At 64.1% G+C, this 24620-nt stretch overlaps 1 protein-coding gene across 1 annotated transcript in view; it reads right to left on the reverse strand.

Moving 5' to 3' along the window:
* UBA1 (ubiquitin like modifier activating enzyme 1) overlaps nucleotides 1–24620 on the reverse strand; it is a 78762-nt gene that overhangs the window by 20330 nt on the left and 33812 nt on the right. Inside the window, exons 9-17 of the mRNA XM_068998264.1 lie at nucleotides 22029–22126; nucleotides 17639–17785; nucleotides 15905–16060; nucleotides 14424–14534; nucleotides 12852–12932; nucleotides 10711–10866; nucleotides 8601–8766; nucleotides 4884–5080; nucleotides 460–524 (exon numbers count right to left, since the gene is read on the reverse strand). Coding sequence (XP_068854365.1) covers nucleotides 460–524; nucleotides 4884–5080; nucleotides 8601–8766; nucleotides 10711–10866; nucleotides 12852–12932; nucleotides 14424–14534; nucleotides 15905–16060; nucleotides 17639–17785; nucleotides 22029–22126 — 1177 coding nt within the window. The remainder of the gene's footprint in view (nucleotides 1–459; nucleotides 525–4883; nucleotides 5081–8600; nucleotides 8767–10710; nucleotides 10867–12851; nucleotides 12933–14423; nucleotides 14535–15904; nucleotides 16061–17638; nucleotides 17786–22028; nucleotides 22127–24620) is intronic.

Below are 24620 nucleotides of genomic sequence, written 5' to 3' on the forward strand. Positions count from 1 at the left end.
CCCATGGGATTTAGGGGCATTCCTGTGGGATTTTGGGGGATTCCTGTGGGATTTGGGGGGGTTCATTGGGATTTGGGGGATTCAGTGGGATTAGGGGGCATTCCCATGGGATTTGGGGGGGTTCCTGTGGGATTTGGGGGATTCCTGTGGGATTAGGGGGCATTCCCGTGGGATTTGGGGGATTCAGTGGGATTAGGGGGCATTCCCATGGGATTTGGGGGGGTTCCTGTGGGATTTGGGGGATTCCTGTGGGATTAGGGGGCATTCCCGTGGGATTTGGGGGATTCAGTGGGATTAGGGGGCATTCCCGGGGGATTTGGGGGATTCCTGTGGGATTTGGGGGTTCCTGCAGGATTTGGGGGATTCCTGTGGGATTTTGGGGGTTCCTGCGGAATTTGGGGGGATCCATTGGGATTTGGGGGGGTTCCCGTGGGCTTTGGGGGCCCCTCCCCCGCTCACATCAGGTACTGGTTCACGTTCTCGGCCGGCTGCTTGAAGAGCCCCTCGAACTCGTCACGGGCCCACTGCGGGGGGGGGGGGAGGGGCCGTCACCGGGGGGGTCCTGGCAGCCGGGACCCCTCAGAACGGGCACCCCAAAACCAGAACCCCCCAAAAACCAGAACCCCCCAAAAACCAGAACCCCCCAAAAGCAGAACCCCCTAAAACCAGAACCCCCCAAAACCAGAACCCCCCTAAAACCAGAATCCCCCAAAAACCAGAACCCCCCAAAAACCAGAACCCCCCAAAAACCAGAACCCCCCAAAAGCAGAACCCCCCAAAAACCAGAACCCCCCAAAACCAGAACCCCCCAAAACCAGAACCCCCCAAAACCAGAACCCCCCTAAAACCAGAATCCCCAAAACCAGAACCCCCCCAAACCAGAATCCCCAAAACCCAGAACCCTTGGGCACGGCCGGACGCACCCGCCCGGTGCCCCCCACACCCGCCCAGTGCCCCACACCCGCTGGGCACCCCTGGGCACAACCGGACGCACCCACCCGGTGCCCCTCACACCCACCCAGTGCCCCACACCTGCCGGGCACCCCCGGGCACGGCTGGACGCACCCACCTGGTGCCCCTCACACCCACCAGGTACCCCCCACACCCGCCCGGTGCCCCACACCCGTCAGGTACCCCCACACACACCCGGTGCCCCACAGCCGCCGGGCACCCCCGGGCACGGCTGGACGCACCCACCAGGTACCCCCCACACCCACCCAGTGCCCCACAGCCGCCAGGTACCCCCGGGCACGGCCGGACGCACCCACCTGGTGCCCCCCACACCCACCAGGTACCCCCCACACCCACCCAATACCCCACACCCACCTGGTGCCCCTCACACCCACCAGGTGCCCCCCACACCCACCCGGTGCCCCACAGCCGCCGGGCACCCCTGGGCATGGCCGGACGCACCCACCCAGTGCCCCACACCCGCTGAGCACTCCCGGGCACAGCCGGACGCACCCACCTGGTGTCCCCCACACCCACCCAGTGCCCCACACCCACCCAGTGCCCCACAGCTGCCGGGCACCCCCGGGCACGGCTGGACGCACCCACCAGGTGCCTCCCACATCCGCCCAGTGCCCCACACCCGCTGAGCACCCCTGGGCACAACCGGACGCACCCACCAGGTACCCCCACACCCACCCAGTGCCCCACACCTGCCCAGTGCCCCACAGCCGCCGGGCACCCCCAGGCACAGCCAGACGCACCCACCTGGTGTCCCCCACACCCACCCAGTGCCCCACACCCACCGGGCACCCCCAGGCACAGCCAGACGCACCCACCAGGTACCCCCACACCTACCCAGTGCCCCACACCCACCCGGTGCCCCACACCTGCTGGGCACCCCTGGACGCACCCACCTGGTGCCCCCCACACCCACCCAGTGCCCCACAGCCACCGGGCACCCCTGGGCACATCCGGACACACCCACCCAGTGCCCCACACCCACCCGGTGCCCCACACCCGCTGAGCACCCCTGGGCACAACCGGACGCACCCACCAGGTACCCCCACACCCACCTGGTGCCCCCCACACCCACCCGGTTCCCCCACACCCACCCAGTGCCCCACAGCCACCGGGCACCCCCGGGCACAGCCAGACGCACCCACCTGGTGCCCCCCACACCCACCCAGTACCCCACACCCACCCAGTGCCCCACAGCCACCGGGCACCCCCGGGCACAGCCGGACGCACCCACCTGGTGCCCCCCACACCCACCCAGTGCCCCACACCCACCCGGTTCCCCCACACCCACCCAGTGCCCCACAGCCGCCGGGCACCCCCGGGCACGGCCGGACGCACCCACCAGGTACCCCCACACCCACCCAGTGCCCCACACCCGCCCGGTGCCCCACAGCCGCCGGGCACCCCTGGGCACGGCTGGACGCACCCACCAGGTGCCTCCCACACCCACCCAGTGCCCCACACCCACCGGGCACCCCCAGGCACAGCCAGACGCACCCACCAGGTACCCCCACACCCACCCAGTGCCCCACACCCACCCGGTGCCCCACACCTGCTGGGCACCCCTGGACGCACCCACCTGGTGCCCCCCACACCCACCCAGTGCCCCACAGCCACTGGGCACCCCCAGGCACAGCCAGACGCACCCACCCAGTGCCCCACACCCACCCAGTGCCCCACACCCACCGGGCACCCCCGGGCACGGCCGGACGCACCCACCAGGTACCCCCACACCCACCCAGTGCCCCACACCCGCCAGGTACCCCCACACCCACCCAGTGCCCCACACCCACCCAGTGCCCCACACCTGCCAGGTACCCCCACACCCACCCAGTGCCCCACACCCACCCAGTGCCCCACACCTGCCGGGCACCCCCGGGCACGGCTGGACGCACCCACCTGGTGCCCCTCACACCCACCCAGTGCCCCACACCCACCCGGTGCCCCAGAGCTGCCGGGCACCCCCGGGCACGGCCGGACGCACCCACCAGGTACCCCCACACCCACCCAGTGCCCCACACCCACCCAGTGCCCCACACCTGCCCAGTGCCCCAGAGCTGCCGGGCACCCCCGGGCACAGCCAGATGCACCCACCAGGTTCCCCCACACCCACCCAGTGCCCCACACCCGCCAGGTACCCCCACACCCACCCAGTGCCCCACAGCTGCCGGGCACCCCCGGGCACGGCTGGACGCACCCACCAGGTGCCTCCCACACCCACCCAGTGCCCCACACCCGCTGAGCACCCCTGGGCACAGCCGGACGCACCCACCAGGTACCCCCACACCCACCAGGTACCCCCACACCCACCCAGTGCCCCACACCCACCCGGTGCCCCACACCCACCGGGCACCCCGGGGCACGGCCGGACGCACCCACCAGGTACCCCCACACCCACCCAGTGCCCCACACCCGCTGAGCACCCCCGGGCACAACCGGACGCACCCACCAGGTACCCCCACACCCACCCAGTGCCCCACACCTGCCCAGTGCCCCACACCCACCCAGTGCCCCACAGCCGCCGGGCACCCCCAGGCACAGCCAGACGCACCCACCTGGTGTCCCCCACACCCACCCAGTGCCCCACACCCACCGGGCACCCCCAGGCACAGCCAGACGCACCCACCAGGTACCCCCACACCCACCCAGTGCCCCACACCCACCCGGTGCCCCACACCTGCTGGGCACCCCTGGACGCACCCACCTGGTGCCCCCCACACCCACCCAGTGCCCCACAGCCACCGGGCACCCCCAGGCACAGCCAGACGCACCCACCCAGTGCCCCACACCCACCCGGTGCCCCACACCCGCTGAGCACCCCTGGGCACAACTGGACGCACCCACCAGGTACCCCCACACCCACCCAGTGCCCCCCACACCCACCCGGTTCCCCCACACCCACCCAGTGCCCCACACCCACCGGGCACCCCCGGGCACGGCCGGACGCACCCACCAGGTACCCCCACACCCACCCAGTGCCCCACACCCACCCGGTGCCCCACAGCCACCGGGCACCCCCGGGCACGGCCGGACGCACCCACCAGGTACCCCCACACCCACCCGGTGCCCCACACCCGCCCAGTGCCCCACAGCCGCCGGGCACCCCCAGGCACAGCCAGACGCACCCACCAGGTACCCCCACACCCACCCAGTGCCCCACACCCACCCGGTGCCCCACACCCGCCCAGTGCCCCACAGCCACCGGGCAACCCTGGGCACGGCCGGACGCACCCACCCGGTGCCCCCACACCCACCCAGTGCCCCACACCCACCCGGTGCCCCACACCTGCTGGGCACCCCTGGACGCACCCACCTGGTGCCCCCCACACCCACCCAGTGCCCCACACCTGCCCAGTGCCCCACAGCCGCCGGGCACCCCCGGGCACAGCCAGATGCACCCACCAGGTACCCCCACACCCACCCAGTGCCCCACACCCGCCAGGTTCCCCCACACCCACCCAGTGCCCCACACCCGCCAGGTACCCCCACACCCACCCAGTGCCCCACAGCTGCCGGGCACCCCCGGGCACAGCTGGACGCACCCACCAGGTGCCTCCCACACCCACCCAGTGCCCCACACCCGCTGAGCACCCCTGGGCACAGCCGGACGCACCCACCAGGTACCCCCACACCCACCAGGTACCCCCACACCCACCCAGTGCCCCACACCCACCCGGTGCCCCACACCCACCGGGCACCCCCGGGCACGGCCGGACGCACCCACCAGGTACCCCCACACCCACCCAGTGCCCCACACCCGCCCGGTGCCCCACAGCCACTGGGTACCCCCGGGCACAACCGGACGCACCCACCAGGTACCCCCACACCCACCCAGTGCCCCACACCCACCCGGTGCCCCACACCCGCCCGGTGCCCCACAGCCGCCGGGCACCCCCGGGCACGGCCGGACGCACCTGCAGCGTGTGCTCAATGGCGTTGGGGAAGTTCTTGAGGGTGCAGATGGGAATGGCCTTCTCGGGGGGGTCCTGGCTCGAGCTGTACGACTCGCTCAGGAACGGGATCACCACCTGCACGTTGCCCTTCGTGCCCAGCGTGCCCGACTCCAGCAGCGGCTTCCGGTAATAAACGCAGCGCCGGTCCATGTAGAGCCCTGCCAGGACCCCCAGTCACCCATGGGGCACCCGTGGGGCAGCCCAAATCGGCTGTGGGGCACGCTCAGGTATGGGGCGTGACCAGGGGTTATGGGGCACCCCACAGTAACTGCAGCGCTGGTCCAGGTCCAGCCCTGCCAAGACCCCCAATCACCCATGGGGCACCCGTGGGGCAGCCCTGGGGCTCTGGGGCAGCCCTGGGGCTGTGGGGCACCCTCAGATATGGGGCATGACCAGGGGTTATGGGGCACCCCACAATAAATGCAGCGCCGGTCCATGTAGAGCCCTGCCAGGACCCCAAATCACCCATGGGGCACTTGTGGGGCACCCCAAATCGGCTGTGGGGCAGCCCAAATCGGCTGTGGGGCACCCCCAGATATAGGGCGTGACCAGGGGTTATGGGGCACCCCACAATAAACGCAGTGCCGGTTCATGTAGAGCCCTGCCAGGACCCCCAATCACCCGTGGGGCACTTGTGGGGCAGCCCAAATCGGCTGTGGGGCACCCCCAGATATGGGGCATGACCAGGGGTTATGGGGCACCCCACAGTAAACGCAGCGCCGGTCCGTGTAGAGCCCTGCCAGGACCCCAAATCACCCATGGGGCACCCGTGGGGCAGCCTGAATTGGCTGTGGGGCACCCTCAGGTATGGGGCACAACCAAGGGTTATGGGGCACCCCACAGTAAATGCAGCGCTGGTCCACGTAGAGCCCTGCCAGGACCCCCAATCACCCATGGGGCACCCGTGGGGCACCCCTGGGGCACCCTCAGATATGGGGCATAACCAGGGATTATGGAGCATCCTCAGATATGGGGTGTGACCAGGGGTTATGGGGCATCCTCAGGTCTGGGGCATGACCAGGGGTTATGGGGCACCCCACAATAAACGCAGCGCCGATCCATGTAGAGCCCTGCCAGGACCCCGAATCACCCATGGGGCACCCGTGGGGCAGCCCAAATCAGCTGTGGGGCAGCCCAAATCATCCGTGGGGTAGCCCTGGAGCTGTGGGGCACCCTCAGATATGGGGCACAATCAGGGGTTATGGGGCACCCCCAGATATGGGGCATGACCAGGGGTTATGGGGCATCCCACAGTAAATACAGTGCTGGTCCATGTAGAGCCCTGCCAGGACCCCGAATCACCCATGGGGCACCCGTGGGGCAGCCCAAATCGGCTGTGGGGCACGCTCAGATATGGGGCATAACCAGGGGTTATGGGGCATCCCACAGTAAATACAGTGCTGGTCCAGGTCCAGCCCTGCCAAGACCCCAAATCACCCATGGGGCACCTGTGGGGCACCCCTGGGGCACCTGTGGGGCAGCCCTGGGGCTGTGGGGCACCCTCAGATATGGGGCATGACCAGGGGTTATGGGGCACCACACGTAAATGCAGTGCTGGTGCATGTAGAGCCCTGCCAGGACCCCAAATTGGCCATGGGGCAGCCCTGGGGCTGTGGGGCAGCCTCAGGTATGGGGCATAACCAGGGGTTATGGGGCATCCCACAATAAACACAGTGCCAGTCCATGTAGAGCCCTGCCAGGATCCCCAATCACCCATGGGGCACCCGTGGGGTACCCCTGGGGCTGTGGGGCACCCCCAGATATGAGGCACGACCAGGGGTTATGGGGCAGCCTCAGGTATGGGGCATGCCAGGGGTTATGGGGCACCCCACAATAAACGCAGCACCGATCCGTGTAGAGCCCTGCCAGGACCTCGAATCACCCATGGGGCACCTGTGGGGCAGCCCAAATCAGCTGTGGGGCAGCCCAAATCATCCGTGGGGTAGCCCTGGAGCTGTGGGGCACCCTCAGATATGGGGCACAATCAGGGGTTATGGGGCACCCCCAGATATGGGGCATGACCAGGGGTTATGGGGCATCCCACAGTAAATACAGTGCTGGTCCATGTAGAGCCCTGCCAGGACCCCGAATCACCCATGGGGCACCCGTGGGGCAGCCCAAATCGGCTGTGGGGCACGCTCAGATATGGGGCATAACCAGGGGTTATGGGGCATCCCACAGTAAATACAGTGCTGGTCCAGGTCCAGCCCTGCCAAGACCCCAAATCACCCATGGGGCACCTGTGGGGCAGCCCTGGGGCACCTGTGGGGCAGCCCTGGGGCACCTGTGGGGCAGCCCTGGGGCTGTGGGGCACCCTCAGATATGGGGCATGACCAGGGGTTATGGGGCACCACACGTAAATGCAGTGCTGGTGCATGTAGAGCCCTGCCAGGACCCCAAATTGGCCATGGGGCAGCCCTGGGGCTGTGGGGCAGCCTCAGGTATGGGGCATAACCAGGGGTTATGGGGCACCCCCAGGTATGGGGCACGACCAGGGGTTATGGGGCACCCCACAGTAAATGCAGCACCGATCCACGTAGAGCCCTGCCAGGACCCCGAATCACCCATGGGGCACCCGTGGGGCAGCCCTGGGGCTGTGGGGCACCCTCAGATATGGGGCATGACCAGGGGTTATGGGGCACCCCACAGTAAACGCAGCACGGGTCCATGTAGAGCCCTGCCGGGAGCCCAGAGCAGCTGTGGGGCACCCCAGATCAGCTATGGGGCACCCCAAATCACCTATAGGGCACAAGCAGGGATTATGGGGCACAAGCAAAGGTTAAAGGCCAGGAGCAGCGCCTATGGGGCACCCCATAGTAAACACGATGCCAGTCTATACAGAGCCCTGCCCGGGACCCCAAATCGGCTGTGGGGCACCCCCAGCTATGGGGCCCTCTCAGATATGGGGCACCCCCAGCTATGGGGCACCCCAATAGTAAACGCAGTGCCAGTCCAAGTACAGCCCTGCCTGGGGCCTCTGGGTCAGTTATGGGGCACCCCGGGGGCTATGGGGCACCCCAAGGGCTATGGGGCACCCCAAGGGCTATGGGGCACTCCAAGGGCTATGGGGCACCCCAAGGGCTATGGGGCAATCTCCGATACAGGCCAACCCCAGGGGCTGTGGGGCACCCCAGAGCCTATGGAGCACCCTGAGGGGCTATGGGGCACTCTCAGATGTGGGGCACCCCAGGGGCTATGGGGCACCCCAGGAGCTATGGGGCACCCTGAGAGGCTATGGGGTGCCCTCAGCTTTGGGGCACCCCAGGGGCTATGGGGCACCCTCAACATTGGGGCACCCTCAGCTTTGGGGCACCCCAGGAGCTATAGGGCACCTCCACAACCTATGGGGCACCCTCAGCTTTGGGGCACCCCAGGAGCTATGGGGCACCCCGAGGGGCTATGGGGCACCCTGAGGGGCTTTGGGGCACCCTCAGCTTTGGGGCACCCCTGGAGCTATGGGGCACCCTCAGCTTTGGGGCACCCCAGGAGCTATAGGGCACCTCCAGAACCTATGGGGCACCCTCAGCTTTGGGGCACCCCAGGACCTATGGGGCACAACCAAGGCTCCTTGTAGCCCCCCAAAGGTCCTTGTAGCCCCCCACGGCTCCCTCCAGCACCCCCGGAGGTCTCTGCGGCCCCCCAGAGCCCCCCCCAGAGCCCGCGGCCCCCCGAGCTCACGGGCGTCCACGTTGTCCAGGGCGTTGGCGACGCCGTCCAGCCCCTCGAAGAAGTCGTCGTCGTAGACGCGCTCGGTGTCGGGGCCCACGCGGTCGGTGCGGCTGCAGACGCGCAGCGCCGGGTTCATCTCCCGCGCCGCCGCCGCCGCCCGCTCCGACTTCAGCTTCTGGAGAGGGAAACAGCTGGGCTGTGAGCCCCGCCCCCCCTCGGGACACGCCCTCTTAAGCCACGCCCCTTTTCCCAATCCAATCACGTGTCCAAGGAACTCAAGCGATGATGTCAAGCATGAAAATCAATCGTTGGTGTTGGCTGAGAAACGCAAGCGTTGGTGTCAAGCACGAAACTCAACCATTGACGTTGTCCAAGAAACTCAACCGTTGGTGTCAAGCACGAAACTCAATCATTGATGTTGGCCAAGAAACTCAACCATTGACGTTGATCAAGAAATTCAACCGTTGACACTGAACACGAAACTCAACCGTTGGTGTTGACCAAGAAACTCAACCACTGACGTTGACCAAGAAACTCAACCATTGATGTCAAGCACGAAACTCAACCATTGGTGTTGGCCAAGAAACTCAACCACTGATGCTGACCAAGAAACTCAACTGTTGACACTAAACACAAAACTCAACCATTGGTGTCGACCAAGAAACTCAACCACTGACGTTGACCAAGAAACTCAACCATTAACACTGAACACGAAACTCAACCGTTGATGTCAAGCATGAAACTCAACCGTTGGCGTTGGCCGAGAAACTCAACCATTGGTGTCAAGCGTGAAGCTCAGTCGTTGATGTTGGCTGAGAAACTCAACCATTGACATTGACCAAGAAACTCAAGCGTTGACATTGAGCACAAAACTCAACCATTGGTGATGGCCAAGAAACTCAGCCACTGGTGTCAAGCATGAAAGTCAATCGTTGATGTTGGCCAAGAAAGTCAACCGTTGACACTGAACACGGAATTCAACCGTCGGTGTTGGCCAAGAAACTCAACCGTTGATGTCAAGCACGAAACTCAACTGTTGGTGTTGGCTGAGAAACTCAACCATTGACGTTGACCAAGAAACTCAACCGTTGACACTGAGCACGAAACTCAACCGTTGGTGTTCAGCATGAAACTTAACCATTGGGTGTTGGCCAAGAAACTCAACCGTTGACATTGGCTAAGAAACTCAACCGCTGATGTCGAGTATGAAACTCAGTTGTTGGTGTTGGCCAACAAACTCAACCGTTGACATCAAGCACGAAACTCAATCGTTGATGTTGACCAAGAAACTCAACCGTTGATGTTGACCAAGAAACTCAACCATTGACCTTGGCCAAGAAACTCAACCATTGGTGTTAAGCACGAAACTCAACCGTTGACGTCAAGCACAAAACTCAGTCATTGACGTTGGCCAAGAAACTCAACCGTTGACATTGAGCACGAAACTCAATGAGTGACGTTGACCCAAGAAATTCAATCGCTGATGTCAAACATGGAACTCGACCGCTGATGCTGAGCACAAAACTCAACTGCTGCCGTTGGCCAAGAAATTCAATCGTTGGCATCGACCAGGAAGCTGAACCGTTGGCGTTGAGCACGAAAGTCAACCATTGACCTTGACCAAGAAACTCAACCGTTGATGTCAAGCATGAAACTCGATCGCTGACACTGGCCAAGAAACTCAACCATTGATGTTGAGCAAGAAACTCAATCGTTGACATTGGCCAAGAAACTCAACCGCTGACGTTGATCAAAAAACTCAACCATTGATATCAAGCATAAAACTCAATTGTCGATGTTGGCCCAAAAACTCCACCATTGATGTTGACCAAGAAACTCAACCATTGATTTTGGCCAAAAAACTCAACCACTGACATTGACCAAGAAACTCAACCGTTGACCTTGGTCAAGAAACTCAACCGTTGATGTCAAGCATGAAACTCAACCGTTGATGTTAACCAAGAAACTCAACCGTTGACCTTGGCCGACTCACCGGCAGCATCTTGAGGATGGCTGCCCCAACTCCTCCCTCTTAGGCCCCTCCCCCTCCCCGCCCACCTCCAGCTTGGTGCTGGCCAAGCCGCCGCTGAGCGACGCTGCGGCCGTTCCCGCCCCTCACCGTGACGTCCCAGGGCCGGAAGAGGAACTGGCGGTTGAGGTTGGACTTCTCGATGGTGTCCATGTCGGTGACGGTGACGCTGCCCTCGGGGCCGCAGCCCAGCCCCACCATGGCGAAGTTCTTGAGCAGCTCGCAGCCGATGGCCCCCGCCCCCACCTGCCGGGGACACGCGGGGACGTGTGGGGACAGGGGACGAGGTGGCCCAGGGGGGTTGGGGACACAGCACGAGGTGGCCCATGGGGATTGGGGACATGTGGGGACAGAGAATGAGGTGGCCCAGGGGGGTTTGGGGACGTGTGGGGACAGGGGACGAGGTGGCCCAGGGGATTGGGGACGTGTGAGGACAGGGGACGAGGTGGCCCAGGGGATTGGGGACGTGGGGACAGAGGATGAGGTGGCCCAGGGGGGTTGGGGACACAGCACGAGGTGGCCCAGGGGGATTGGGGATGTGTGGGGACAGAGAATGAGGTGGCCCAGGGGGGTTTGGGGATGTGTGGGGACCGGGGACAAGGTGGCCCAGGGGGAGTTGTGGACACAGCATGAGGTGGCCCAGAGGGGGTAGGGAATGTGTGGGGACAGAGGACGAGGTGGCCCAGGGGGTTTGGGGACGTGTGGGGACACAACACGAGGTGGCCCAAGGGGGTTGGGGACACAGCATGAGGTGGCCCAGGGGGTTGGGGACACAGCATGAGGTGGCCCAGGGGGGGTTGGGGACACGCAGGGACACGGGATGAGGTGGCCCAGGGGGGTTGGGGACATGTGGGGACAGAGGACGAGGTGGCGCGGGGGGGTTGGAGACACAGCATGAGGTGGCCTGGGGGGGTTGGGGACGTGCGGAGACAGAGAACGAGGTGGCCCAGGGGGTTTGGGGACGTGTGGGAACACAACACGAGGTGGCCCAAGGGAGTTGGGGACACAGCACGAGGTGGCCCAGGGGGGTTGGGGACATGTGGGAACAGAGAATGAGGTGGCCCAGGGGGGCTGGGGACACAGCACGAGGTGACCCAGGGGGGTTTGGGGATGTGTGGGGACAAGGGACAAGGTGGCCCAGGGGAGTTGTGGACACAGCATGAGGTGGCCCAGAGGGGGTTGGGAACACAGCATGAAGTAGCCCGGGGGGGTAGGGAATGTGTGGGGACAGAGAACGAGGTGGCCCAGGGGGTTTGGGGACGTGTGGGGACACAACACGAGGTGGCCCAAGGGGGTTGGGGACATAGCATGAGATGGCCCAGGGGGGTTGGGGACATGTGGGGACAGAGAACGAGGTGGCCCAGGGGGGTTGGGGACAGAGAATGAGATGGCCTGGAGGGTTGGAGACGTGTGGGAACAGAGAATGAGGTGGCCCAGGGGGGTTGGGGACACAGCACGAGGTGGCCCAAGGGGGTTGGGGACACAGCATGAGATGGCCCAGGGGGGGTGGGGACATGTGGGGACAGGGGACAAGGTGGCCCAGGGGGGGTTGGGAACACAGCATGAGGTGGCCCAGGGGGGGTAGGGAATGTGTGGGGACAGAGGACGAGGTGGCCCAGGGGGTTTGGGGACGTGTGGGGACACAACACGAGGTGGCCCAAGGGGGTTGGGGACACAGCACGAGGTGACCCAGGGGGGTTTGGGGATGTGTGGGGACAGGGGACAAGGTGGCCCAGGGGAGTTGTGGACACAGCATGAGGTGGCCCAGAGGGGATTGAGAACACAGCATGAAGTAGCCCGGGGGGGGTAGGGAATGTGTGGGGACAGAGAACGAGGTGGCCCAGGGGGTTTGGGGACGTGTGGGGACACAACACGAGGTGGCCCAAGGGGGTTGGGGACACAGCATGAGGTGGCCCAGGGGGGGTTGGGGACATGGGTGGGGACACGGGTGGGGACACGGGCGGGGACACGGGTGGGGATGTGGGTGGGGACGGGGGTGGGGATGGGGGCAGGGACATGGGTGGGGAGGTGGGTGGGGGCATGGGTGGGGGCACGGGTGGGGACATGGGTGGGGGCACGGGTGGGGACGTGGGTGGGGGCACGGTTGGAGACGTGGGTTGGGACACGGGTGGGTGTTCTGGTTTGGCCAAATTTAGGGTGGGGACATGGGTGGGGACATGGGTGGGGACACTGGTGGGCACACGGGTGGGCACATGGGTGGGCACACTGACCACGAAGTACTTCTGGGCGCCCAGCTTGGCCTGCAGCTCGGCCCCGAAGACGGCGATCTGCCCGTCGTAGCGGCTGTTGCGCTGGGGACAGGGTGGCACCGGGCTCAGCTGCCTGTTTGCCACCCCCGGGGCCGCAGAGCCACCGCAGGGTGGTGGCCCAAGGGGTGACACCGGCCATGGGCCAGTGGCCTCAAGGAATGACCAGCCGCAGGTGCTCGCTGGCCACCCTGACCCCGTGGGGCACGTGCTGTCCCCGATGGGTGTCACCCAGTAAATGTTCTCAGAGCGATGTCACCCCATGGTGACACCTCCCAGGGGTGTCCCAAACCCCTCACTGGGTGACCCCGCTCCTTGGGTGTCCCCCAGCCACCCAGGGGTGTCCCCTAACCCAAGGGGTGTCCCCCAGCCCCTCAGGTGTCCCCCAGCCCCCCAGGGGTGTCCCCCAGCCACCCAGGGGTGTCCCCTAGCCCAAGGGGTGTCCCCTGCCCCTCAGGTGTCCCCCAGCCCCCCAGGGGTGTCCCCTAACCCAAGGGGTGTCCCCAGCCCCCCAGGGGTGTCCCCCAGTCCCCCAGGGTGTCCTCAGGGTGTCCCCAGGGTGTTCCCAGGGTGCCCCCAGCCCCTCACCGGCTGGCACTGCTCCTGGGTGTCCCCCAGAGCTGTACCCAGGGTGCCCCCAGCCCCCCAGGGTGCCCCAGCCCCTCACCGGCCGGCACTGCTCCTGGGTGTCCCCCAGTCCCCCAAGGGTGCCCCCAGCCCCCCAGGGTGTCCCCAGGGGTGTCCCCAGGGTGCCCCCAGCCCCTCACCGGCCAGCACTGCTCCTCGGTGTCCCCCAGCCCCCCAGGGTGTCCCCCAGTCCCCCAGGGGTGTCCCCAGGGTGCCCCCAGCCCCTCACCGGCCAGCACTGCTCCTGGGGTGTCCCCCAGTCCCCCAGGGGTGTTCCCAGCCCCCCAGGGTGCCCCCAGGGTGCCCTCAGGGTGCCCCCAGCCCCCCAGTCCCCCAAGGGTGCCCCCAGGGTGCCCCCAGGGTGCCCCCAGCCCCCCAGCCCCCCAAGGGTGCCCCCAGCCCCCCAGGGTGCCCCCAGGGTGCCCCAGCCCCTCACCGGCCGGCACTGCTCCTGGGGTGTCCCCCAGTTCCCCAGGGGTGTCCCCAGGGTGCCCCCAGCCCCCCAGTCCCCCAAGGGTGCCCCCAGCCCCTCAGGGTGCCCTCAGGGTGCCCCCAGCCCCCCAGTCCCCCAAGGGTGCCCCCAGCCCCTCAGGGTGCCCTCAGGGTGCCCTCAGCCCCCCAGTCCCCCAAGGGTGCCCCCAGGGTGCCCTCAGGGTACCCCCAGCCCCCCAGTCCCCCAAGGGTGCCCCCAGGGTGCCCTCAGGGTGCCCCCAGCCCCCCAGTCCCCCAAGGGTGCCCCCAGGGTGCCCCCAGCCCCCAGCCCCCCAAGGGTGCCCCCAGGGTGCCCCCAGGGTGCCCCCAGCCCCCCAGCCCCCCAAGGGTGCCCCCAGGGTGCCCTCAGGGTGCCCCCAGCCCCCCAAGGGTGCCCCCAGCCCCCCAGGGTGCCCCCAGGGTGCCCCAGCCCCTCACCGGCCGGCACTGCTCCTCGGTGAGCAGCGTGTCGCGGTTCTCCTCGGGCAGGCACTCGAGCGCGTCGAAGTAAAGCCACTGCGTGATGGGCGTGAACTTCCCCGACACGGCCTGGGGGACACGGACACGCGGGGACACGTCAGGGACAGGGCAGGGACAGGGCAGGGACAGGTGGGGGCACAGCAGGGACAGGGCAGGGACATGGCAGTGACAGGACAAGGACATGTCAGGGACAGGGCAGGGACATGGCAGGGACAGGGCAGGGAGATGGCAGGGACAGGGCAGGGAGATGGCAGGGACAGCACAAGGACACGTCAGGGACAGGGCAGGGACATGGCAGGGACAGGTGGAGACACGGCAGGGACAGGGACAGGGACAGGACATGGCAGGGACAGGGCAGAGATAGGGCAAGGACAGGTGGGGACATGGCAGAGACAGGACACGGCAAAGATTGGCAGGGACATGGCAGGGACAGGGCAAGGACATGGCAGGGACAGGCGGAGACATGGCAGGGACAAGTGGGGACATGGCAGGGACAGGCGGGGACATGGCAGGGACAGGGCAGGGACATGGCAGGGACAAGACAAGGACATGTCAGGGACAGGGCAGGGACATGGCAGGGACAGGGCAGGGACATGGCAGTGACAGGACAAGGACATGTCAGGGACAGCACAAGGACACGTCAGGGACAGGGCAGGGACATGGCAGGGACAGGTGGGGACACGGCAGGGACAGGGACAGGACATAGCAGGGACAGGGCAGAGATAGGGCAAGGACAGGTGGGGACATGGCAGGGACAGGCGGAGACATGGCAGGGACAGGCGGGGACATGGAAGGGACAAGGACAGGACAGGGCAGGGATAGGGCAAGGACAGGCAGGGACATGGCACGGACAGGGCAGGGACAGGTGGGGACATGGCAGGGACAGGGACATGGCAGGGACAGGACAAAGACAAAGCAAGGACAGGACAAGGACATGGCAGGGACAGGCAAGGAGAGGGCAGGGACAGGTGGGGACACAGCAGGGACAGGGACAGGACAGGGCAGGGACAGGGCAGGGACAGGTGGGGACACGGCAAGGACAGGACCAGGGCACTGGGGAACATGGCAGGGACAGGACAAGGACGCGGCAGGGACAGGCGGGGACACGGCAGGGACAGGGACAGGACACGGCAGGGACAGGGACAGGACACGGCAGGGACAGGACAAGGACGCGGCAGGGACAGGCGAGGACACGGCAGGGACAGGCAAGGACACGGCAGGGACGTGGCAGGGACAGGGCAAGGACAGGGCAAGGACAGGGCACGGACAGGGCAGGGACAGAACGATGGACGAGGCAGGGACCTCAGGAGAGCCCCGGTGACCCCACCAGGGCCAGCGCAGTGACCCCAGGGCACCCAGGGACGAGGCCAGGCAGCACCGAGGTGGGGCCGGGCACCCCGAGGTGGCCCCGGTGGCCACGGTGGCCACGGCTGCGGTACCTTCATGACCTCCTGCGCGGCCAGGCCGCCGATGAAGGCGTTGACCGGGGCGAGGTCGCCGGTGGCCTGGAAGGCCAATTCCCGCACCAGCTCCTCGTCCAGCTCCGCGCCGGCCGCCACCTCCTTGGTCAGGGCCAGCACCTCGGCGGCGTCGCCCTGCGGGGGCCAACGAGGGGGACGCGGCCTTGGGGACAGCGCTGGGGACGCCGGCCAGGGGCCACGAGCAGCGGCGGCGGCGCTTGGTGGCCTTCACGGCTTTGGTGGTGGCCCCACGGTGGCCCCAAAGGCCGCTCCCAGCGTTTGTGACGGCCCCAAATGAGGGATCGTGGGGGGGGGGGGGGTCCTGTCGGTGCAGGGCCCGGTGGGGGCACGTCCCCGATGGCCCCACAAGCCCCCAGCGGTGCTGATGGCCCTGATGGCCCCAACGTGGCCAATGTGCCCAACGTGGCCAATGTGCCCAACGTAGCCAACGTACCCAATGTGCCCAACGTGGCCAACGTGCCCAACGTAGCCAATGTCCCCAATGTGCCCAATGTGGCCAACGTGCCCAACGTGGCCAATGTACCCAATGTACCCAATGTCCCCAATGTGCCCAACGTGCCCAATGTCCCCAATGTCCCCATGTGCCCAATGTCCCCAACGTGCCCAATGTCCCCATGTGCCCAATGTGCCCAATGTGCCCAACGTGCCCAATGTCCCCAACGTGCCCCATGTCCCCAATGGGCCAAACGTGGCCAATGTGCCCAACGTGCCCAATGTCCCCCATGTCCCCAATGTGCCCAACGTGCCCAATGTCCCCAACGTCCCCAATGTGCCCAACGTGGCCAATGTGCCCAACGTGCCCAATGTGCCCCACGTGCCCAACGTGCCCAATGTCCCCCATGTCCCCAACGGGCCCAATGTGCCCAGCGTGCCCAATGTCCCCAATGTGCCCAATATCCCCAGCGTGCCCAGATTCTGGGAAGGGTCCTCCATGTGCCCAACACCCTCCGTGTCTCCAACACCCTCAACCTCCCCCCCACCCCACTATCCCCGTTGTCCCCCTGCTGTCCCCCCAGTGTCCCCAGTGTCCCCCTAGTATCCCCAGTATCCCCAGTGTACCCAGTGTCCCCAGCACCCCCACTATCCCCAGTGTCCCCGCAGTCCCCCCAGTATGCCCAGTCCCCCCAGCACCCCCAGTACCCCCAGTGTCCCCAGCACCCCCAGTGTCCCCAGTGTCCCCAGTCCCCCAGTCCCCCCCCCAGTATGCCCAGTCCCCCCAGTACCCCCAGTGTCCCCAGCACCCCCAGTGTCCCCAGTCCCCCCAGTCCCCCCCCCAGTATGCCCAGTCCCCCCAGTATCTGCACTGTCCCCCCAGTATCCCCAGTCCCCCCAGTCCCCCCCCAGTACCCCCAGTGTCCCCAGTCCCCCCAGTCCCCCCAGCACCCCTGTCCCCCCCCAATCCCCCCAGTCCCCCCCCAGCCCCCCCAGTACTCCCACTCCCCCCAGTCCTCCCAGTGTCCCCAGTATGCCCAGTGTCCCCCCAGTACCCCCAGTGTCCCCAGTCCCCCCCCAGTGCCCCCCCCAGTCCCCCCAGCACTCCCCCAATCCCCCCAGTCCCCCCAGCACCCCCACTTCCCCCAGTCCTCCCAGTGTCCCCAGTCCCCCCCCAGTGTCCCCAGTCCCCCCAGTCCCCCCCCAGTGTCCCCAGTCCCCCCAGTCCCCCCAGTGCCCCCAGTGCCCCCGCGGTCGCACCTGGTGCCGAGGCCGGGGGGCGCGGCCGTGCAGCCGCAGGAAGCGGTGCAGGCCCTGCCAGGCCCGGTGCAGCCCCGAGGGCCTCTCGGCTTTGCCGAAATCCGTCACCATCAGCTCGGGCTCGGCCAGCGCGTCCCGCAACCGCTTCTGGGTGCGACACACCAGTACGGACCAGTATGAACCAGTATGAACCAGTATAACCCAATATAACCCAGTATAACCCAATGTAAACTGCTATAAACCAGTATAACCCAGTGTAAATCACTATAACCCAGTACAACCCCCCAGCGCGTCCCGCAACCGCTTCTGGGTGCGACACACCAGTACGGACCAGTATGAACCAGTAGGAACTGGTATGAACCGGTATGAACTGGTATAACCCAATATAACCCACTATAACCCAATGTAAACCGCTATAAACCAGTATAACCCAGAGTAAATCACTATAACCCAGGATAACCCCCCAGCGCGTCCCGCAACCACTTCTGGGTGCGACACACCAGTACGGACCAGTATGAACCAGTATGAACCAGTATAACCCAGTATAACCCAGTATAACCCAATGTAAACTGCTATAAACCAGTATAACCCAGTGTAAATCAGTATAACCCAGTACAACCCCCCAGCGCGTCCCGCAACCGCTTCTGGGTGCGACACACCAGTACGGACCAGTATGAACCAGTAGGAACCAGTATGAACCAGTATAACCCACTATAACCCCCCAGCGCGTCCCGCAACCGCTTCTGGGTGCGACACACCAGTACGGACCAGTATGAACCAGTAGGAACTGGTATGAACCGGTATGAACTGGTATAACCCAATATAACCCAGTATAACCTAATGTAAACCGCTATAAACCAGTATAACCCAGTGTAAATCAGTATAACCCAGTACAACCCCCCAGCGTGTCCCGCAACCGCTTCTGGGTGCGACACACCAGTACGGACCAGTATGAACCAGTGTGAACCAGTATAACCCAGTATAACCCAGTATAACCCAGTGTAACCCCCCCAGCGCATCCCGCAACCGCTTCTGGGTGCGACACACCAGTACGGACCAGCATGAACCAGTATGAACTGGTATGAACCGGTATGAACTGGTATAACCCAGTATAACTCAGTGTAAATCAGTATAACCCAGTATAACCCAGTACAACCCCCCAGCGCATCCCGCAACCGCTTCTGGGTGCGACACACCAGTACGGACCAGTATGAACCAGTAGAAACCAGTATGAACCAGTATAACCCAGTATAACCCCCCAGCGCGTCCCACAACCGCTTCTGGGTGCGACACACCAGTACGGACCAGTATGAACCAGTAGAAACCAGTATGAACCAGTATAACCCAATATAACCCACTATAACCCAATGTAAACCAGTATAAACCAGTATAACCCACTGAAAATCAGTATAACCCAGTACAACCCCCCAGCGCGTCCCGCAACCGCTTCTGGGTGAGACACACCAGTACGGACCAGTATGAACCAGTAGGAACCAGTATGAACCAGTATAACCCAATATAACCCACTATAAACCAATGTAAACCAGTATAAACCAGTATAACCCAGTGTAAAACAGTATAACCCACTATAACCCAATATAACCCCCCCCAGCGCGTCCCGCAACCGCTTCTGGGTGCGACACACCAGTACAGACCACTATGAACCAGTATGAACCAGTATGAACCAGTATAACCCAATATAACCCACTATAAACCAATGTAAACCAGTATGAACTAGTATAACCCAGTACAACCCCCCAGCGCGTCCCGCAACCGCTTCTGGGTGCGACACACCAGTACAGACCACTATGAACCAGTATGAACTGGTAGGAACCAGTATGAACTGGTATAACCCAATATAACCCAGTATAAACCAATGTAAACTGCTATAAACCAGTATAACCCAGTGTAAATCAGTATAAACCAGTATAACCCCCCCAGCGCGTCCCACAACCGCTTCTGGATGGGACACACCAGTACGGACCAGTATGAACCGATATGAACCAGTATGAACTGGTATGAACCCGTACAAACCGGTATAAATCAGTATAAACCAGTATAACCCAGTATAACCCAGTGTAACCCAGTGTAAATCACTATAACCCAGTATAACCCCCCCAGCGCGTCCCGCAACCGCTTCTGGGTGGGACACACCAGTATGAACCAGTATGAACCAGTAGGAACCAGTATAACCCAGTATAATCCCCCAGCATGTCCCGCAACCACTTCTGGGTGCGACACACCAGTACAGACCAGTATGAACCGGTATGAACCAGTATGAACCAGCATAACCCCCCCAGCGCGTCCCGCAACTGCTTCTGGGTGGGACACACCAGTATGAACCAGTATGAACCGGTAGGAACCAGTATAACCCAGTACAACCCCCCAGCGCGTCCCGCAACTGCTTCTGGGTGCGACACACCAGTACGAACCAGTATGAGCCAGTATGAACCAGTATAACCCCCCCACCGCCTCCCGCAACTGTTTCTGGGTGGGACACACCAGTATGAACCAGTATAAACCAGCATAACCAGTATAACCCAATACAACCCAATGTAAACCACTATAAACTCGTATAACCCCCCCCAGCGCATCCCGCAACCGCTTCTGGGTGGGACACACCAGTACGAACCAGTATGAGCCAGTATGAACCAGTATGAACCAGTATGAGCCAGTATGAACCAGTATGAACCAGTATAACCCAATATAACCCAATATAACCCAATGTAAACCAGTATAAACCAGTATAACCCAGTATAACCCCCCCAGCGCGTCCCGCAACCGCTTCTGGGATGGGACACCAGTATAAGCCAGTATAAACCAGTATGAACCAGTACGAACCAGTATAACCAGTATGAACCAGTATAAACCAGTATAAACCAGTATAATCCCCCCAGCATGTCCCGCAACCGTTTCTGGGATGGAACACCAGTATGAACCAGTATAAACCAGTACAGCCCAGTATAACCCAGTATAACCCCCCCAGCACGTCCCGCAACCGTTTCTGGGGTGGAACACCAGTATAAACCAGTATAACCCAGTATAACCCCCCCAGTGCATCCCGCACCCATTTCCGGGACAGGGAGGGGCCCAGGTGACATCCCAGTATAAACCAGTATAACCCAGTAGCCTCTCAGCGTGTCCCACAACCCGTACTGGGACTAGACCACGTGAGTGCAACATCCCAGTATAACCCAGTACAGCCCAGTACAGCCCAGTATAACCCAGTACAACCCAGTACAGCCCAGTACAACCCAGTACAGCCCAGTTCCCCCCAGTGCCCCAGGCTACCTCCCAGTCCCTCCCAGTGCTCCCCAGTCCCCTCCCAATGCTCCCAGTCCCCTCCCAGCGCCCCCCAGTCCCCTCCCAATCCCTCCCAGTGCTTCCCAGTCCCCTCCCAGTGCTCCCAGTCCCCTCCCAGTGCCATCCAATCCCCTCCCAGTGCTCCCCAGTCCCCTCCCAGTCTCTCCTACTCTTTCCCAGTCCCATCCAGTCCCCTCCCAGTGCTCCCAATCCCCTCCCAGTGTTCCCAGTCCCCTCCCAGCGCCCCCCAGTCCCTCCCAATCCCCTCCCAGTGTTCCCAGTCCCCTCCCAGTCCCCTCCCAGCGCCCCCCAGTCCCCTCCCAATCCCTCCCAGTGCTTCCCAGTCCCCTCCCAGTGCTCCCAGTCCCCTCCCAGTGCCATCCAATCCCCTCCCAGTGCTCCCCAGTCCCCTCCCAGTCTCTCCTACTCTTTCCCAGTCCCATCCAGTCCCCTCCCAGTGCTCCCAATCCCCTCCCAGTGTTCCCAGTCCCCTCCCAGCGCCCCCCAGTCCCTCCCAATCCCCTCCCAGTGTTCCCAGTCCCCTCCCAGTCCCCTCCCAGCGCCCCCCAGTCCCCTCCCAGTCCCTCTCAGTCCCTCCCAGCGCTCCCAGTCCCCTCCCAGTGCTCCCAGTCCCCTCCCAGTCCCCTCCCAATGCTCCCAGTCCCCTCCCAGTGCCCCCCAGTCCCCTCCCAATCCCCTCCCAGTCCCTCCCAGTGCTCCCAGTCCCCCCCACTGTTTCCCAGTCCCTCCCAATCCCCTCCCAGTCCCTCCCAGTGCCCCCCAGTCCCCTACCAATCCCTCCCAGTGCTCCCAGTCCCCTCCCAATCCCCAGTTCCTACCAGTCCCCTCCCAGTGCCCCCAGTCCCTCCCAGTCCTTCCCAGTGCTCCCAGTCCCCTCCCAATCCCCTCCCAGTGCCCCCAGTCCCCTCCCAGTCCCCTCCTAGTGTTCCCAGTCCCCTCCCAGCACCCCCCAGTCCCCTCCCAGCGCCCCCCAGTCCCTTCCCAGTCCCTCCCAGTGCCTCCCAATCCCCTCCCAGTCCCTCCCAGTCCCCTCCCAGTCCCTCCCAGTGCTCCCAGTCCCACTCACAAAGTGGATGTGCTTGGGCATCTTGACCTGGCTAACGATGCCCCCCCGCACGTAGTCCCCGTAGCCGCTCGTGTCGCCGATGCTGAACGTGTAGGGCCCTGCGGACGGGGGGGGTCACTGGGGCGCCCCGGGGCACCCCAAAACCGGCTCGGGGGTCCGGGGCACCCCAAAAACACACCCAGGGGTCTGGGACACCCCAAAAACACACCCAGGGGTCCGGGGCAACCCAAAAACGGGCCCGGGGCACCCCAAAACCGGCCCGGGGGTCCGGGGCACCCCAAAAACCGAGCCCTGGGTCTGGGGCACCCCAAAAACGGACCCGGGGCACCCCAAAAACCGGCCCGGGGGTCTGGGGCACCCCAAAAACCGAGCCCTGGGGTCCAGGGCACCCCAGAAACTGGCCCGGGGGTCTGGGGCACCCCAAAAATGGACCCAGGGGTCCGGGGCACCCCAAAAACCGAGCCCTGGGTCTGGGGCACCCCAAAAACGGACCCGGGGCACCCCAAAAACCGGCCCGGGGGTCCGGGGCACCCCAAAAATGGACCCAGGTGTCTGGGACACCCCAAAAACGGACCCGGGGGTTCGGGGCACCCCAAAAATGGACCCAGGTGTCTGGGGCACCCCAAAAACGGACCCGGGGCACCCCAAAAATGGACCCAGGGGTCCGGGGCACCCCAAAAACCGGCCCGGGGGTCCGGGGCACCCCAAAAACCGAGCCCTGGGTCTGGGACACCCCAAAAACAGACCCGGGGCACCCAAAAAATGGACCCGGGGGTCCGGGGCACCCCAAAAACACACCCAGGTGTCTGGGACACCCCAAAAACGGGCCTGGGGCACCCCAAAAACCGGCCCGGGGATCCAGGGCGCCCCAAAAACACACCCAGGTGTCCGGGACACCCCAAAACCGAACCCGGGGGTTTGGGGCACCCCAAAAACACACCCAGATGTCTGGGGCACCCCAAAACCGGCCCGGGGGTCTGGGGCACCCCAAAAGGACCCCAGACCCCCCAAAAAGGGTCACCGGTGATTTGGACACCCCAAAAAGGACCCCAGACTCCCTCAAAAAAGGCCCCAGGCCCCCCAAAAAGAGCCCCAGACACCCCAAAATGGCCCCAGACCCCCGAAGAAAGGCCCGTGACCCCTCCCCAGACACCCCAAAAAGGGCCCCAGACCCCCGTGTGCCCCCCAAAAAGGGCCCCAGAACCCCCAAAAAAGGCACCTGACCCCTCCCCAGACACCCCAAAAAGGGCCCCAGATCCCTCCAAAAAGGGTCAGCAGTGACTAGGACACCCCAAAAAGGGCCCCAGACCCCCCCAAAAAGGGTCAGCAGTGACTAGGACACCCCAAAAAGGGCCCCAGACCCCCTCAAAGGGCCCCAGACCCCCAAAAAGGGCCCCAGACCCCCTCGTGCCCCCCAAAAAGGGTCCCAGACCCCCCGTGGCCCCCAAAAAGGGCCCCTGACCCCTCCCCAGACCCCCCAAAAAGGGCCCTAGACCCCCACTTAGCCCCCAAAACTGGCTCCAGACCCTCCCAGACCCCCCAAAAAGGGCTCCAGACCCCCCAAAAAGAGTCACCGGTGATTAGGACACCCCAAAAAGGGCCCCAGACCCCCCAAAAAAGGGCCCCAGAGCCCCCCAAAAAGGGTCACCGGTGACTAGAACACCCCAAAAAGGGCCCCAGAGCCCTCAAAAAGGGCCTCAGACCCCCCAAAAAAGGCCCCAGAGCCCCCAAAAAAGGCCCCAGACCCCCCAAAAAGGGTCACCGGTGATTAGGACACCCCAAAAAGGGCCCCAGACCCCCTCGAAAAAGGCTCCAGAGCCTCCAAAAACCGCTCCAGACCCCCAAAAAGGGCCCCAGACACCCCAAAATGGCCCCAGACCCCCCAAGAAAGGCCCCTGACCCCTCCCCAGACACCCCAAAAAGGGCCCCAGACCCCTCCAAAAAGGGTCAACGGTGACTAGGACACCCCAAAAAGGGCCCCAGATCCCCTCAAAAAGGGCCCCAGAGCCCTCAAAAGGGCCCCAGAGCCCCCAAAAACCGCCCCAGACCCCCCAAAAGGGCCCCAGACCCCCCAAAAAGGGTCCCAGACCCCCCCAGAAACGCTCATCGGTAACTAGGACACCCCAAAAAGGGCCCCAGAGCCCCCAAAAAGGGCCCCAGAGCCCCCCAAAAAGGGTCACCGGTGACTGAACACCCCAAAAATGGCCCCAGACCTCTCAAAAAGGGCCCCATACCCACAAAAATGGATCACCGGTGACTAGGACACCCCAAAAAGGGCCCCAGATCCCCTCAAAAAGAGCCCCAGACACCCCAAAATGGCCCCAGACCCCCTCAAAAAGAGCCCCAGACACCCTCAGAAAGGGCCCCAGACACCCCAAAATTGGCCCCAGACCCCCTCAAAAAGAGCCCCAGACACCCCAAAAAGGGCCCCAGACCCCCTCAAAAAGAGCCCCAGACACCCCAAAAAGGGCCCCAGCCCCCCCAAAAAGGGCCCCAGAGCCCCCAAAAAGGCCCCCGACCCCCTCAAAAAGAGCCCCAGACACCCCAAAATGGCCCCAGACCCCCTCTAAAAGAGCCCCAGTCCCCCCAAAA

Source organism: Aphelocoma coerulescens, chromosome 31, assembly GCF_041296385.1.
Source record: "Aphelocoma coerulescens isolate FSJ_1873_10779 chromosome 31, UR_Acoe_1.0, whole genome shotgun sequence".
Taxonomy (NCBI): domain Eukaryota; kingdom Metazoa; phylum Chordata; class Aves; order Passeriformes; family Corvidae; genus Aphelocoma; species Aphelocoma coerulescens.